Here is a 16,647-nt window from a genome sequence, read left to right as displayed (position 1 = left end):
GTATTAAGGAGGGGGCAGAGGAGGGTCTGAAGGAGGGGGCAGAGGGTCTGAAGGAGGGGGCAGAGGGTCTGAAGGAGGGGGCAGAAGGTCTTAAAGAGGGGGCAGAGGAGGGTCTTAAGGAGGGAACAGAGGAGGGTCTGAAGGAGGGGGCAGAGGAGGGTCTGAATAGGGAGCAGAGGGTCTGAAGGAGGGGGCAGAAGAGGGTCTGAAGGAGGGAGCAGAGGAGGGTCTGAAGGAGGGGGCAGAGGAGGGTCTGAAGGAGGGAGCAGAGGGTCTGAAGGAGGGGGCAGAGGGTCTGAAGGAGAGGGCAGAGGAGGGTCTGAAGGAGGGGGCAGAGGGTCTGAAGGAGGGGGCAGAGGAGGGTCTGAAGGAGGGAGCAGAGGGTCTTCACCGGTTTGTATTTTGCTTGCTACTCAAGAACATCTGCAGACAGAAGGCACAGGGACCCAAACATGGGACAACTTTCTAGTGACGCTGCTCATGCAGCAGGTAGGGGAGCTGGTGTCGTACAAGGAAACTCCAGGAGGACTGGGTTTCGTCATCTGAGACCACGAATAAGCGTGGCGAAGGGTAGAATGTCACCCTGGCACGTGCACTTGGTGTTTCACACGGGTCGGCGGCCCCCAGAGGCCGCTGAGGATCCACACCCTGGGGGCGACAGTGAGCGTTCAGAGCCCGGACATGTCGCCTCTCCCCTCGGAATGTTTCGCCAAGTCCAGTGCTGACGGCTGTGATGTGCTCGACTAATGATAGACCTGTTCTGAGGAGCAGCGAGGCTTCAGCAGCAGCATCTCATCTACTTAACTAAAAAAAACAGTTTTTTGATAGAGAGAGTGTAAGTGTGGGAGGGGCAGAGAGAGAGGGAGACACGGAACCCGAATCAGGCTCCAGGCTCCAAGCTGTCAGCACAGAGCCTGATGAGAGGCTCGAACCCACAAACTGTGAGCTCATGACCTGAGCCAAAGTCAGATGCTTAACCAACAGAGCCCCCAAGGTGCCCCGCGTCTACTTAATTTAATTAACAGTCATAGCAGCCCTCTGGGGGAGTACTGTTGGCCCCATTTTATGATCCTCAGGGACACAAGCAAGGAAGGGAGAAGACAGGCAGAGGCCCGCAGGCCGGGGGTCAGAGCCCCTTCAGGCTGCATTTCTCCGGCAGATGTGGCCTCCTGCTCTGGCAAGTTCTGGAATCCAGGAGCAGGTCCCCCGAAGAGCCCATGGGCAGCCCCAGAATCAGCACCCCCAGACGGAAGGGCCGGTAGGGGGAAGCGTGCACTGAGCGTCCCCTTCCAAGCTTCTGATTCCTCCCTGGCGTCTGAAGTTACTGTTTCTCCCTCCTCAGAGGAGAGAGGTGCTAAGTCCATGGCTCCGGAGATAGAGGGGATGGGGGCCTTTGTGCAGGAGCATTTGCATGTTGGAAAAGGGTGGGGGAGAGAAAGGGGACAGCTTAGTGCCTCTGAAGCTTATTCTCTTTCTGGAACACCCCTCCTGAGCTCCTCCCCACCCCAGGGGCTGCTTCCCCTTCAGCATCTCCTCAGCCCTCTCCTTTGAACTCCACACTGAGCTCTTCTTCCCTTTGACTTTACCCCACTCTCTTTTATAGTTTGGGGGATACATTTTTTGTTTGCTGACCCAAACTCGAGGCCTATTTCGACCAGGGTTGTGGGGAGCCCCCCACCCCGCGCTGTCCTGTACCCAACAGATTTGGGTCTTGAATTGTTTCTGCCACTTATTAACCATCTAATCGTAAGCAAAACACATCGCCTGTCTTGTCCTCAATATCCTCTTCAGTAAAATGGGACAATAGACGAGAAGGATTTCAAGATCTGTTGCAGCCCCAAAGACTGAATGCGTTCAGCAGTCCTGGAGGAAGAGAGCTGAAGATTTTAGCTGTTCATCACTGCTGTCATGATCCTTTCGAGATTTTACTGATCCTAACTTATATAAATGCTTCCAATATGGGGGCTGAAGGTTGCACAAATGTTCCTGTTTGACATTTGGAACACTATACCCTCTCTCCTGCATGGTTTGTTTTTTGTGTTTTTTTGTGTTTTTTTGGCTATAACAACCAGAGGTTTCTATATAGCCTCTCTGGCTTTTTGCTTATCATAAGGGAATAGAATCTTGACCTATAAATAAAGTAAATAAAAACACATTAAGAGGAAGGCTTTTTTGATCCTACTGAATGAATTCTTTAAATTTTTTTTTTAACGTTTATTTATTTTTGGGACAGAGAGAGACAGAGCATGAACGGGGGAGGGACAGAGAGAGAGGGAGACACAGAATCGGAAGCAGGCTCCAGGCTCTGAGCTATCAGCACAGAGCCCGACGCGGGGCTCGAACCCACGGACTGTGAGATCGTGACCTGAGCTGTGAAGCCAGACGCCTAACCGACTGAGCCACCCAGGTGCCCCTCTACTGAATAAATTCTTAACGTACTGGAATGTATAGCTTGTCAAGTGATATAAATGTCAAGTTGACAGATGTCAAATCTAGTCCCATTGGGGGACGAAGAACGTAAAGTGAGTGTCTTGGAACCAGAGGTTAGCTTCCCATGGTGCCTTTGTTTGCTACCTAATAGTGGGTTTGGTGATGAGTTAATTAGGTATCAATCCATTACATATTAGAGTCTCAACTCGGGGAGTTACTGGGGCAGAGTCAATTGGATAAGACGACCTTACATTTGATTGCACTACTGTTTCCTAAGGAAGAAGCTTCACTTCGTGTCTTCTGAGCAATGAGTTGGGTGTCGTCAGCATGTTGGTGTGACCTTTGTGGGGTCACACCAGCTCCGTGGAGGCTGGGCCGGGGAGAGTCCTGCGTGCCCAAGAGAGCCAGCAGGCTCAGAGCCGGGAGGAGTGGGTACCGGTCTAACCCCTGGGCTGACCCTGCCCTCTGCTTTGCCAGGTCATCCACTGCAGCGGCTACCTGAAGATCAGGCAGTATATGCTGGACGTGTCCCTGTACGACTCGTGCTACCAGATCGTGGGGCTGGTGGCCGTGGGCCAGTCGCTGCCACCCAGTGCCATCACAGAGATCAAGCTGCACAGTAACATGTTCATGTTCAGGGCCAGCCTTGACCTGAAGCTGATCTTCCTGGATTCCAGGTGAGTTTGGCACCTGCTGCTGCTGCAGAATTCCAGAAGATACTGACGGTGGAAACTGGCCTGAATGCTGTGTTGTTAAGCCAAAATGTAACGAGGAAATAAGCCGTACTAAGAAAGGGAGTTAGGGGACGCCTGGGTGGCTTAGTTGGTTAAACGTCGGACTCTTGACTTGGGCTCAGGTCATGATCTCATAGTTCTGTGAGTCTGAGCCCTGCGCTCTGGGCCGTAAGCCCAGAGCCAGTTTGGGATTCTCTCTCTCCCTCTCTCTGCCCCTCCCCTCCAAAATAAATAAATAAATTAATTAATAATAAAAAAAAAAAAAAGAATGTGAGTTAGAAGGGTATTTAGTGGAACCAAGTCAGGAATTGAAAGAATTGATATCAGCTTTAGCACTTAAAGAGTAGCCAGCTTCTCCAGGTGCTGGGTACCTGTTGTATATTATTTATTTATATTTTCATCATCTCACTGGAGTTGGAGCTGGAAATACGTGCTGTGGACACAAGTTAGCCTTTGTTGAAGGCCTGCGATGTCAGGATTCTGCCTTGTGTGTCCGTCAAGTAGGTGGGACCTTAAGGCAAAGAAAAGATTTTGCAATGAGCTGGTGGGAAGCCATCGGAGCTCTGATGGCCACAGAGCTGAGGCTGAGAGCAGACAGGTGGCCTTTGCCGGGAAAAGCTGTGACTACAAGCTCAGTGGGTGCCCTGTCTGGGCTGGGAGGACACCTCTGGCCGGCAGTGAGGGCGAAGGTACAGTGGCCCCTGAACTGTCTGTCCCAACCGCCCTTCCCCTCCTCCCTGAGAATGTCCACCTATCTGAGGATCTCTTGTCAGAGAGAGAAGGGAGAGTGAATGAGGCAAAAGCACTAATTTGTTGTTTCGCTTGGCCTGCCGAAGCTGGCCACACAGGGGAGGTGTGTGCTGGAGAAGCCGTGGCCTGTCCCCCAGGAGGGCTTGCCGGCTTCACGTGGCCCCAGGCCCTTGGGACTTCCTCCACCTACCATTTTCTTTTTTTATTTCTTTTTTATTGTTTTTAATGTTTATTTATTTTTGAGAGAGAGAGAGAGACAGAGCATGAGCGAGGGAGGAACAGAGAGAGAGGGAGACAGAATCTGAAGCAGGCTCCAGGCTCTGACCTGTCAGCACAGAGCCCAGTGCGGGGCTTGAACACACGAGACGTGAGACCACGACCTGAGCAGAAGTCGGGCGCTTAACTGACTGAGCCACCCAGGCGCCCCTTCCGCCTACCATTTTCTTATCCGTAAAAAGGTCAGCCTCACCCTGCCCACTCGGCTACCCACAGGCTGTTAGGAAAGATGAAATTTGATAATAGATGTGAAGCATTCGTGAAAGTAAAGCCTGGAAGCACTTGGGTGGCTCAGTTGGTTAAGCATCCGACTTTGTCTCAAGTCATGATCTCACAGTTTGTGAATTTGAGCCCCGTGTCAGGCTTTGTGCTGATGGGTCGGAGACTGGAGCCTGCTTTAGACTCTGTGTCTGCCTCTCTCTCTGCCCCTCCCCTGCTTGCACTGACTCTCTCTCAAAAATAAATAAACACTAAAAAAACAAACAAACAAGCAAGCAAAAGTAAAAAGCTGATGCACCTAGTCCTTTAGAGTCCTCAGCTGTACAGGAAGGGACAAATGTTCAGAGACCCCACTTTTGCCTTTGGGTGTGTGTGGCCAAGCTGTCTGGGAGAAAGGAGGTATATATGTGTGGGTGTACATGTATATACGTATATACACACATATGTGTAAATGTAAGTATAAAATTTTGCTAGTATTTATTGATTTTTCCCACCTTTTTATTCTGGTAAAATATACATGACGTAAAATTGACCATTTTAACCAGTTATGGGAGAAAACCAAACATACCTGGTTAGGGGCGGGAGACAGAGACACAAAGTAGCCTAGTTTATCATTAGTGAACCTCAGAACCCTTCAGAGGTAGAGAAATGACAAGGGTTGGCCTGACAGGCTTGCCATCGTGCTCCCAGAAACTCCAAGCAAAGAGTACCCAAAACTCTTTGCGGGAGGGAGGCCAGCACCTTGGGGCTGGCCGGACTGACAAATGCTGCCCTACTGCATCGAAGACAGAGGCACCTGCCACCAGAGGGGCCCTGGGCGGGTGGACTGTCTGGGCCCATGGTGGCAGCATGAGAAGGAGTTCTTTCTGGATTCAGGGGCCACTTCTAAAAGTGAACGGAAAGGAATTTTGGCCGTCCGAGCTCATTACTTTAGAAACTTGGGAGGATACGACCAGGTTCCCCCTTGTTACCTCTGTCTCCTAGTTTTTCCTTGACGATTCTAGGAAAAGCCTCTGAGGCCTGGTGAATTCTCTAGAAGAGGAAAGAGAGAGGTCTCCCCAGAGGAGAGATTTCAGATCTTCTCAAATTGTTTGAAGCACACAGCTTTGAAACACAAAGGACAAATGGAGGGCTTTGCAGAAGAGGGTGTTCGAAGGTAGCTCAGAGGCCAGACTGCTCCTGAAGGAAACAGGAAACTGTTTCTACAGAAGTCCCCTGCTGTTCTCCCAGCTACGTACCAGGAAGCTTCTAACAGATCTCCTGAACTCCTGTCGTGTAGATGTTTCAAGGGCTCAGAGACGAGCTAGGATTCCTCGAACTCACTCTGGTCTCCAGTCTGTTGCAGTTTGGTCTCTGAGGGGCCGCTGGGGGTCAGGGACAGAGGGCAGCAGAATGGCCCAGCAGGGTGGGAGATGTCAGCTCCTCCATCCAAAGCCCAGAAGCCACGGCGACGGGTTGGCCTGAAGCCCAGCAGCCCTGAAGTCACAGGGCCCTGGGTGGGGGGCCTGCAGGGGTGGGGTGGCCACTTGGCCCCCCACCCAGTGTAATCCCAGACACAACTGAACTCAGCATAACCTGAAATTTGGTTCAGAGGGGTTTTGTGGTATTTCACTTTGAAACTGTAGCTGGTGCTTTTGCTAAGGATGGGTGAACCCAGCCATGTTTGGGGTTTGGCAAATCCCTCTGACAGGTCTTCAGACACTGGAGGTTTGGAAAAAACCAGGAGGGCATGCTGCCAGACCCTTCTCTTTCCCTTTAATTTTTAAAGCCAGTGTGCGCTTTGATGAGAAACTTAATACATGTGTTTCTGATTCATTTACACGTTCGGGGCTGTTGTTCTGTGACTTTACTTCCAAAGGGTCTGGGAAGCCTCTTTCGTCCCCACACCGTAGAGACGCCTGGTTTTCTTTTTCTTGGGGGGTGGGGTGGGGTGGGGAAGCCAGGTCTCAGTTTTCCTGCCACACTGTTAGACTCCGATGGGGCCTGAAGTTCTAGATGGCCCTTAGATAAGTCCCCGAGCCCGGAAAGGCCTGCACAGGTTCCCTTTCCACCGACCTCCAGCCCCATCTCCTTCCCGCCCTGGAGGAACACCATGGAAATGTGTACACCAAATAGTGAGTGGTTCCAGGGAAATATGAGGCTCTCCGAGATTTACGACCCGGAGCCCGCGCAGAACTCGACAGAAAGGGGAGCGCGTTACGGAACGAAAGTGAGGTCGAGTTTCCCCGTTGAGTTCGCAACTGACATTTCAGAGACAAGCCAGCAGGACCCCCGGTCCGGGCCGTCCTCAGGCCCCACCTCTGCCCCCTCGGGACCGACTTCTCACCGGGACCTCCCTTCCTCTGGAAAAGCTTCGTGTCCTTCCCTTTCATCTGTTCTTCAATATCTGTCACCGAGGCTTTTCGGCCACCTCTTCCCAGGGCATAGTCGCCGGGTCGGTTGCCCGGGGCCCCGGGAAGTGACACCACTGCCACGTGCCATTTCCACCTGCGGGCCGAGTGATCCAGACGCCACGGATGATGCGGTCTCGGACGCTGGGAGCCGCTTTTCCTCAAAGAGCTGATGTGGGAAGTCAGTGTTCCGGGGGCCTGATGAGAACAGAGAGGCGGTAATGGCATGAGGGCACCGGGCACGTGTTGCCCTTCTGCCAGCGAACGTTATGATTTACCCCGCAGCCACAGTATTTTCGGGTGTTGTCGTACTAGTTTTTGGACGCCGCACGAGCCTCCGTTGATCGGACGCGTTCATGTCTCCAGTTCTTCTGCAGATGCTCCTGCCCGACCAAAACCTCGTGAGACCGTTGTGCCAGGCAGCAGGGGCCAGTGGGAGATAAAAAGGCTCACACACACAATAGCCAGGACGTGGGAGCAGCCCAAGCGTCCACCGGCGGACGGACAGACAAACAAAACGTGGTATCTACATAAAATAGAACATAGTCGAGCCATAGAAACGAATGGCATTCTGTCCCACACCACAACGTGGGTGACCCTTGAAATCAGGATGCCAAGTGAGAGAAGCCAGACACAAAGGGACATCTACCAGGTGGTTCCACTCATCCGAGATATCTAGAATCGACAGATTCCTAGAGACAGAGGGAGAGGGAGGTTACCTGTTGCGGGGGGCGGGGGGGCGGGGGGCAATGGGGAGTTCTGAAGAACATCGTGGTTGTAGTTATTGCCACTACGTGTAGACATAAAAATGGTCAAAGTGGCAAAGGTTGTGTAATGCATATTTTTCCACAATAATAATTTTTTTAAAAATTTTAAATGTTTATTTTTGAGAGAGACAGACAAAGTGTGAGTGGGGGAGGGGCAGAGAGAGAGGGAGACACAGAATCGGAAGCAGGCTCCAGGCTCTGAGCGGTCAGCACAGAGCCCGACGTGGGGCTCGAACTCACGAACCCTGAGATCGTGACCTGAGCCGAAGTCGGACGCTCCACCGACTGAGCCACCCAGGCACCCCCACGATAATAATTTTAAAAAAGGTTCCCACTGGACTGTCACCCAGAAGCCACTGGAAGGTAGTTCTTTCTCCCATCAGAGTTCACTCTTAAGTGCCCCCAGACAAGCTTCACCCTGAAAAAGGAAAACATTTGAGGCCACCCCCAACGTTCTTCTAGCCAGCAGTTTCAGAAGAACATTCCTGCCCATGAATAGTGCTACATCCTGCACTGGGCTAGCGTTCAAAGCCTTTCTCCTTGTAAAAAAAGATCATTCTCGGTTTCCAAAACCAACATCACCCCCCACCCTGAGCCTTTTAGCACTTGATTAGTTGGCAAAACCAATATTAGTTTAAATGAAAGGCAACCTACAGAACAGGGTAACACACGGAGCCACTGTCCCCCCCCAGGGTGACCGAGCTGACCGGGTATGAGCCGCAGGACCTGATCGAGAAGACCCTCTACCATCACGTGCACGGCTGTGACGTGTTCCACCTCCGCTACGCGCACCACCTCCGTGAGTACCTCGCTCACCGCGCGGGGCTGGGGGCCGGGGCTGGCCAGGGAGGGGGTGGCCAGAAGCGGGGCGGGAAGGCCACCCTTGTTTGGTACAATAGTCCTCCGTTGTGCACACGTGAATTCTAAACCTCAGACTGACCCCATCCACCCCACCGTTTAGCACAGCTACTGGTCAGTTCTCAAGCATCCAGGCTTACCTTCCAGTGAAACTCTGGCAGGTGTGGGATGGTGCACAAGTTGCTGATTCGAGATGGTGGGTGTATTTGGAACCTAGATTTCTCTAGGACATCTGGACACGTTTACACAAAGCGCAACAGCAGAAGCACCAACACGTACAGAGCCCTTGCTCCTGTGGGGCACCGGCTTAGGTGATTAAAGATGTTACTAACCCAGTGAAGGAGAGTCTCCTGTTCATGATCCTCCTATTCCTACTGAGGATGCTGAGGTTCAAAGAGGTTAAGCCACTTGCCTGAGGTCACACAGTGAGAGGCTGGAGAGTCTGGAGCCAAAGCAGCCAGGACCCGGCCCCCGACCACTGTCCACCACCTGGCTGGGAGGCTCAGGGGAGACCACAGGTTCCCAGGATGGGAGAAGTCAGCATGGAAAGAATGAACAATCAGTATTCGATTGGCCAGTGCAGAAGGTTTGGTGAACATCTGGACGGGGAGGGGGGTGGGGCTCTAGTCACTGAAATGTTCAAAGAAGTGACACTTTTCTTCTAGAATCCAAATCAAGGCAGCAAATAACTGACACGGGGCGGGATACCTCACGTCCAGCCCTCCATGCCTGGACTCAGGGGTGCTTGCTAATGGGGTGCAGATGGCCGGAGCAGCCAGCTCTGCAGGGCCCTCTGGGTGGAGAGGGCAGGTGATTGCTCCGAAAACCCCAGCCCCGGGGGTCCCCCGCCCCTTTCCGTGGAGGCAGGAGCATGGCAGGAGCCCCGATATCCAGCAAGGGAGCTGGAAGCAAGCCCCCAAATTACCTGCAGGAAGGGATCCTCTTCCAAGTGGGGCTCCATTGGGAGGAATTAGGCCTCTAAGCACAGAGAATGAAAACTTATGGAATTGAAAGTCTTCGTTTTAAACCCCATTTCCTCTCTCTCTCGAACTACCTGGCTAACAGGGGAGCAGGGATTTCCGCCCTGCCACCACCTGGGAGAAATAAATACAGTTTGTGTTTGGGAAGTGTAACGAAGGCCACAGCGATGACCAGCACAGGGCTCCTGTGTCCCCAACACAGAACGGAAGCTTTTCACGTATACATTGTTTTTTGTGTTTTTTTTTTAACTTTATTTTGTATTTATTTTGAGAGATAGCAAGCAGGGGTGGGGCAGAAAGAGAGAGAGAGGGGGAGAGAGAGAGAATCCCAAGCAGGCTCCACACTGTCAGCGCAGAGCCCTATGTGTGGCTCGAACCCACAAACCGAGAGTTCGTGACCTGAGCCAGTCAAGAGTTGGATACTTAATGGACTGAGCCACCCAGGTGCCCCTCACGTATCCAGTTCGGGGCGCGGGGCTGGCCCTGTGTCCATTTCCCAGATGAGCGGTGACCCTCACGGGTGGAGACCTGTGGGCGGGCAGCAGCTGAGTCAGACAGGACCAGAGCCCGGGTCTGTTCGGCTCTCAGGCCTTGAGCGGTTCCCACCATGTGATGGCTCTGAGCCTTGGAGGCACGGCCAGTCTTCGCTTCATCAGGAGCCCTGATCTTCCCCGAGCTCACCCGGCCTACAGAGGGAGTTTATCTGAGAGGTCCACTGCAATTTGCATGATAAATTTGCCTCAGCTCACCTGGAATTTAGCATTTCCAGACATTTCAATTATCCAAGAGAACCCTGAAAGGGAAGGCATACACAGGCTTCCCGGAGACACACAGAAAAGGCAGAAGCATTTAGAAACCAGAGGAAGCACGTGTTTTTGTTTTTTCAAATGGGCTCGAATTAGTAAATCAAAGAAAATTAAAAATAGCGACCTTAACTATGGTGGAGAAACCACCCCAGGGGCAGGAGGCAGAGAGCATATCCCAGCCAGGCTGGAGGTGATGGGGGGGGAGGGTGGCCTTGGGATCCACCATGAGCCTTGCATGTGTCCCTGACTCACTTCTGTCAACTTTTCCAGATGTAAACTAGAGGAGAGCTGACAGGGAGAAGTAGTGGAGGCCCTTGCCCACAGATGGGGGTGGGAATTAGTCTTCTAGAGCTCACACCTTGGCTCCAGGATTAGAACCTCACTTGGGTGTCCCTCTCAGGGAAGCCATGACATTAACCTGGACATGACTTTCCCCTCCAAAGCTGGGTCTTTCAGATGAAGAAAGGGGCGATATTCAACAAAACAGAGCATGATTTTTGGAAGCAGAGTCTTTACTGGTGCGGAGCTGGGGAAGTTTTGAAATCTCTCTGTTGTGTGGTCCCTGGGGCTTCATCTCCTTTCCAGGCACAGAACTGGGGCCAGAGGGGCCAAATCCAGAAGCCGACCTCGAGCCTGGGGTTCAAGTACAGTAGTTTGTTGGGACAGTGACTGAAACACAGGTTGGGGAGAGAGAGAGAGGGAAGGGAAGGAGCCACAAGATGGGCTTGTCTGACTGGGACTCAGTCAAGGGGAGTGAGCTGAGGTATTTAGACTCCTGCTCCTGCCTGTCGTGAGCTGAAGGCTGCTCTTAGGGGTGTTAATCTCCCTGTCCCCCCTCGTCTGTTAGAGTGAGCTCTGCCAAAGAAAGGCCTCAGGAGGGAGATGGGGCCATCAGAAGTTCCTGGGTGCACTCCATGGTGAGGGGAGGGACGTGAGGAGACATCAGCCAGAGCGAAGGTCCGCCTCTTTACCGTGTCTCCTCAGCCTCCTCCCCTCATTGGTCTCCAGGCTTTGTGAAGAGTTCTCCATCCAGCCATCCCTCTGTAAGGTGCTCCTCACCCCCCAGCCCAGCCTAGTCGGTCATCTTGTCCTTGCTTTGCACACCTTAGTCACCTTTCTCTTGTGGGGTGGGGGGCTTTTTTTTTAAGAGTTTATTTTTAAGTCCTCTCCACACCCAATGTAGGACTTGAACTCACCACCCTGAGATCAAGAGTTGCACTCTCCACCAACTGAGCCAGCAGGCGCCCCTCTGGGGGGACCCTGTTGCCCTCACTGCTCAGGGTCCCTGTTGGTCCATTGGAGTGTCCTCTATCCCCAAACTCCTGCCCCATGGGCAGCAGGGGGGAAGCTAAGCACCGCCCCCCTTTCCAGTTCTGTTTTCACTACCGCCATGATGTCAGCTGCTGCCACATCTCTTCCAGGAGGGTGTGTCCAGCTCCTTCCAGCCCAACCCAAGGGCCCTAGGTTCTTATTTCTGGACAATGCTTTCACCTCATGCTGTTCACATTCTTATGGGGTCTATATTGATCTGCTCAGGCCACTGTAACAAAATAACACAGGCTGAGGGGCCTAAACTACAGAAACTTGTTTCCTAACAGCTCTGGAGGCTGAAATCTGAAGTCAAGTTATCAGCAGGACCGCTTTCTCCTGAGGCCTCTGCCTCTGTAGGTGGGCATCTCCTTCCTGTGTCCTCACATGCGTGAGGCCCTCTGTGTGTGTCTGCCTTCTCATCTCTTTCTATGACAGGGACACCAGCCATATTGGATTAGGGTCCCCCTCTTACTCCATTTTCTTTTAATTACCTCTTTAAAGACCCCATCTCCAAATGCAGGGACATTCTGAGGTCCTGAGGGTCGGGGCTTCAACATACAAATCTGGGTGGAACACAGGTCAGCCCATGACAGGGACTTTCTTTAATAGCTCTGTGTCCTTACCCAGGTAATAGGCCCAGCTGGGCAGGCTGGCTTGGGGAGGGCAGGTGGGAGGTCTGTGAAGGCAGGATGCGTCATTTGGAAATGTGGCTTTTCGGTCCTGTCTCCTGGTGCTTCAGTAACGCAGGGCTCAGGAACCTAGCCCAAGCCTCCCGGCTTCCCGTCCTCCCGCCTGGGATCCCAACCTGGATCCCAGATCCGCACGGTGGCCCCTGCCAAGCTGGGGGCTCAAGTCCTTCAATTCAGTCACCGCTGGAGCTGGCCTAGTGGCTGTCCCAGGAGCACAGGCATGCAGGGTGGCCTCTCCCACTTCCTCCCCATCCCCCACAGCTGCACATGGCTGGAGGGGGCCAAGGGCCACGGTGACCCTCAGGATTCCAAGACCACGGGTCGGGGGGCGGGCGGCTGGCCCCCTCTTACAGGGAGACATACAGACGCATCTTCCTTCGCAGTTGATGAGGTCACTGAGCGCAAGAAACATCTACCAATACCCAGGGAGGTCACTGTCCGATTCTCCAAGGCCAGATTTTCTCCACACCAGCGTCCCAACCCCAGGACTCCCTGGAGATGGGGCGAAGGGCTCTGCCAGCAGCAGAGTTGGACATCAGGCGGTGGTGGCTCTGGATGACCACAGTCAGCCAAATGGTTTTCACACATTGTTCAAAATATTATCTTAACCCAGTGCAGGGATCCACAGGGTCCAAAGAAAGCATAGCCCCTAAAGAAAGAGAATTCAACACCTTCCAGAAAGTCAGCTGCATGAGGAGAAGCAGGGCTGCGCAGGGCAGTCTTTGGGGAGCATGGGCTTCCAAGGGGTCAGCAGGACAGGGGCTGGCATGGCCCGGACACCTCGTGTCACTGTGGGCCTGGGCCTTCCCAGATGAGCCATGCGAGTCAGACCGTGCCAGGGCTTTCCCCGGAAGCTTCTGTAGAGAAAATGAACACGGATCCTCTAGGGAGCATATTTGAGCCCCCCTCCAACCCTGTGCCCTGCCCACTGTCCTGTGGTGGCCGAGGGAAGGCCCCCACAGCTCAGCTAAGTGTGGGCCCTGGTGCAGGCATGACACTCATGTGGCCTCAGAGAAATGGGGGCCCTGAGCTAGGGTCTGCCCTTGCTGTCTCCCTCCTGTCTTTGTCAGGTGTTTGGGTGACTTTTTCTTGCATGGAGGGAAGCCAGTAGAGGTCTGTATTCTCTTGACCTGCAGGTCCTGGGGGTGGGGAGGGGGTGATGCACAGTTGGGAAGGGATTGATATCGCCGAACTTGAAGATCTGTTGAGGGACACCAGGCAGATTTCTGGAAGACACAGCAGTTTGGAAGAACCATCATGTCCAAGATGGTGGAGAATTGCACCCAGCTCCCCACCTGGACAGAGTGGGCCAAGTCCAGATCACAGAGAGTGCAGGCCAAGTCCAACTGTCATAACGCTTTCAATCTCATGCAAAGGCTTCTAAGCCTGAATATGTGGTCTACAGAGTTCAAGGAATAACTGAATTCCGGGACATCTGGTAGACACCCATAGAGAACACACCCTAAATGGCGCACAGGGGGCACCTGGGTGGCTCAGTTGGTTAAGCATCCGGTTTTTGATCTCAGCTCAGGTCACGATCTCGAGGTTCGTGGGTTCGAGCCCTGCATCTGGCTCCACACTGACGGTGCAGAGCCTGCTTGGGATTCTGTCTCTCCCTCTCTCTCTGCCCCTCCCCCCGTTCGTTCTCTCTGGCTTTCTCCTTCAAAATAAGTAAATAAACTTAAAAAAAATTTAAGGTCACCTAGGTGGCTCAGTCAGTTAAGCGTCCGACTCTTGGGTCCGGCTCAGGTCATGATCTCACGGTTCGTGAGTTCGAGCCCCGCATCAGGCTCTGTGCTGACAGTGCAGAGCCTGCTTGGGATTCTCTCTCTCTCTCTTTCTCTGCAACTCCCCCGTTCGTTCCCTCTGCCTCTGTCTCTCAAAATAAATAAACTTAAATGAAGTGGCACACGAGAGTCACAAACTCAAATGCTTATGGGGCCAGGCATGTAGCATGAATGTGTGAATGGGCATCTGTAGGGCAGTAGGGAATGGCTAACACGTGACCATCCAGAGGCATTCCCAGTAAAACAGCACTGAGCCACCAACAGAACCCACCCATGAGCTTACGCGGTCCATGGGACACTGGTGCGCAACCACTCTGTGGCATCGCTGTGGAACAGGGCACAAAGGTCTCAAAACGGAAGACAAACTTGCAAGTCTCCAATCCACTGTGGCAATTACATGTCAGGGGGGCGCCAGCCTCTGCTGCTGGCCTTGCCTCTGGACTGGAAATGGGTGATCGCTTTTAATTCATGCTCAGATCCCTTTAGTATATGTGCTGCCGAAGCGAGCACAGCTCAGATCCCTTTAGATGCTCTCTTGCAAGCAGGGTCTGGAGGCAGAGGAGGTGTTGGCTTGCAGGTGGACGTGTGGGGAAGCCTACACCTTGAGGGGGAGCCAGGAGCAAGGGAGTGGTAAATCATGGGAGAAAGCACCTCGTGATCGCCACGTTGTCCTGACCCTGGAAGCAGTTGTGGACATAGAGGTGTGGGCTGGACCTTCTCAGTGTTGCCAGACGGGTCAAGCTCTGCCCATCATCCGTGGTCAAGGTCACTTTGGACACATCCCACAAGGTGGCCCTTGTGGGCGTTCTTCCTTAAAGTGCTTCTCTCTTCCCGGTGCGTTCCGTGTTGTTCTGCCAGCCAGACGTGCAGACTCCCTAGAGGAGCGCACGGCTTTCCATCGGGGTCACCCACTGCAGGTCCGAGCTGGCAGAGGGGACATAGCAGGAGGAGGGGATCAACCTCACCAGTGTTTCTGTGGAGGGTGGTTTTGTCTCCTGGCGCTGCTCTAACGAAATACCACAAACTGGGGGGCTTAAAACAGCGGAAATGTACTCTCCCAGGGTTCTGGAGACCGGAAGTCCGAAGTGAAGGGGTCAGCAGGGCCGAGCTTCCTCAGAAAGCTCTGCAGGAGGATCCTTCCTGCCTCTGCCAGCTTCTGCTGGAGTCCTTGGCTTGCAGTCCCAGCTCACCAGTCTGTGCCTCCACTTGCCCTCCTGTGCGTGTGTGTCTCCTCTTTGGTCTTTTATGGGGGGGGGGGGGGTCGTTGGAGGCAGGGCCCACCCTGTTCCAGGACGATCTCGTCTATCTTGAGATCCTTGATTTAATTACACCTGCAGAGATCCCTTTTCCCAAATACGGTCACATTCACCGGTTTCAGGGGCCAGGACGTGGAACACATCGTTTGGGGGGAACCCCATTCAATCACCGTAGGGATTTTTGGCATCTGACATCATCAGCTCTTACAATTCAAAACGGAAATAGAAATTATGCTCCAGGCCAAGGTTCCCTTGCCTCCCAGAGGAACCAGGCAGGCCACCTACTTTTCTGCGTAGCAGATTCACGGAACTAGAATTTCCACCCCAAAGCGGCCTCGGCAAACCGTGACCGCTGGCTTCCGTCTCAGCATGGGACACCCTGATCTCAGAACCATCTGAGGCCCCGATGCCGGAGGTGCTGTGGCCCCAAGTGCTAGGAGCAGGGCCTCTGTTCCCGGAGCTTACAGCTTACGGGCCATCTCCAGCCTGCCTGGTCCCCCACCGCCAAGCAGAGCCTTACTTTATAGCCTCCCCCCCCCCCCCCCCGCTCTCCTCCTCCCCCCACCCTCCACGGGATCATTTCAGGCAGCTAATTAAGACCAACAGATTGGAGGGGGAGCTAGACCGAAGCAAGGCATGTTGTGACTAAGCGTCTAGGATTTCAGCTTGGATTGATAATGTGGACTATCACCATGGGTCATAGAGAAGCAAAAAACAATTCTATGCCCGTGTTTGTTTGGTCTCTGTATCTAAGCCGCCTCAGAGCAGAGTCAGGGAGCATCAGAAATAATAAAATCTCTTCTACTGCTGCCCTTGGCATCCTAATATAAAATATTTGGGATAAACTGGCTTTATTGTATCCAGTTTAGATGATTATGGGTAGGTTTTAGGAATGTTGTAAGAAATAAGGAAAGTATGAAATCCAAGAGAGGGAAAAGGAAAAATACACCATCTTGCTGCCAGGGGCGTGACGGGTACCGCGAGGGACGGATTTCAGAGTGGAGGGGCTGAGCAAGTACTTCTGTTGAAGGAATGACCTCTGGGGAAGTCCACATATGGGGCCCCAGGTGCGTCCTATAGCATGTCTTTTGGGGCCAAAAGCAAATTGGCCGAGTCGCCGCTAACCTTCCTTGTACCTCTCCTTGCTCATTGAGCTACAGAGAACCTTCTGGAGACTCGTGCCCCTTCCTCCCAGAGGGATCACTCTGAGACAAGGGAGTCAGAACCCCCGGGCTGGGGGCCCCTGCTATGCCCTCAAGATTTGCTGGCCCCACTTCCTGGTGGGGCCTACTTCCCACGGCCGTAGGGGGTGTGAAGTGAGGGGTTCGGACATGAGCGGGCACCTGAAACCATGCATTTTGCTGTTAAAAAAGCAAACCCCAAGAGGAGAAACA

General features: G+C 53.2%; 1 protein-coding gene across 1 annotated transcript in view; it reads left to right on the top strand.

Annotated features, from left to right (window-relative positions):
- The window catches only part of SIM2 (SIM bHLH transcription factor 2), a 53,190-nt gene that overhangs the window by 24,309 nt on the left and 12,234 nt on the right, over positions 1–16,647 (top strand). Inside the window, exons 6-7 of the mRNA XM_043593629.1 lie at positions 2,908–3,107; positions 8,259–8,365. Of these exons, the coding sequence (XP_043449564.1) occupies positions 2,908–3,107; positions 8,259–8,365 (307 nt within the window). The remainder of the gene's footprint in view (positions 1–2,907; positions 3,108–8,258; positions 8,366–16,647) is intronic.

The sequence above is a fragment of the Prionailurus bengalensis genome, chromosome C2, assembly GCF_016509475.1.
Source record: "Prionailurus bengalensis isolate Pbe53 chromosome C2, Fcat_Pben_1.1_paternal_pri, whole genome shotgun sequence".
NCBI lineage: Eukaryota > Metazoa > Chordata > Mammalia > Carnivora > Felidae > Prionailurus > Prionailurus bengalensis.
The sequence above is the reverse complement of the archived record's forward strand: the minus strand, read 5'-3'. Positions and strand labels throughout refer to the sequence as shown.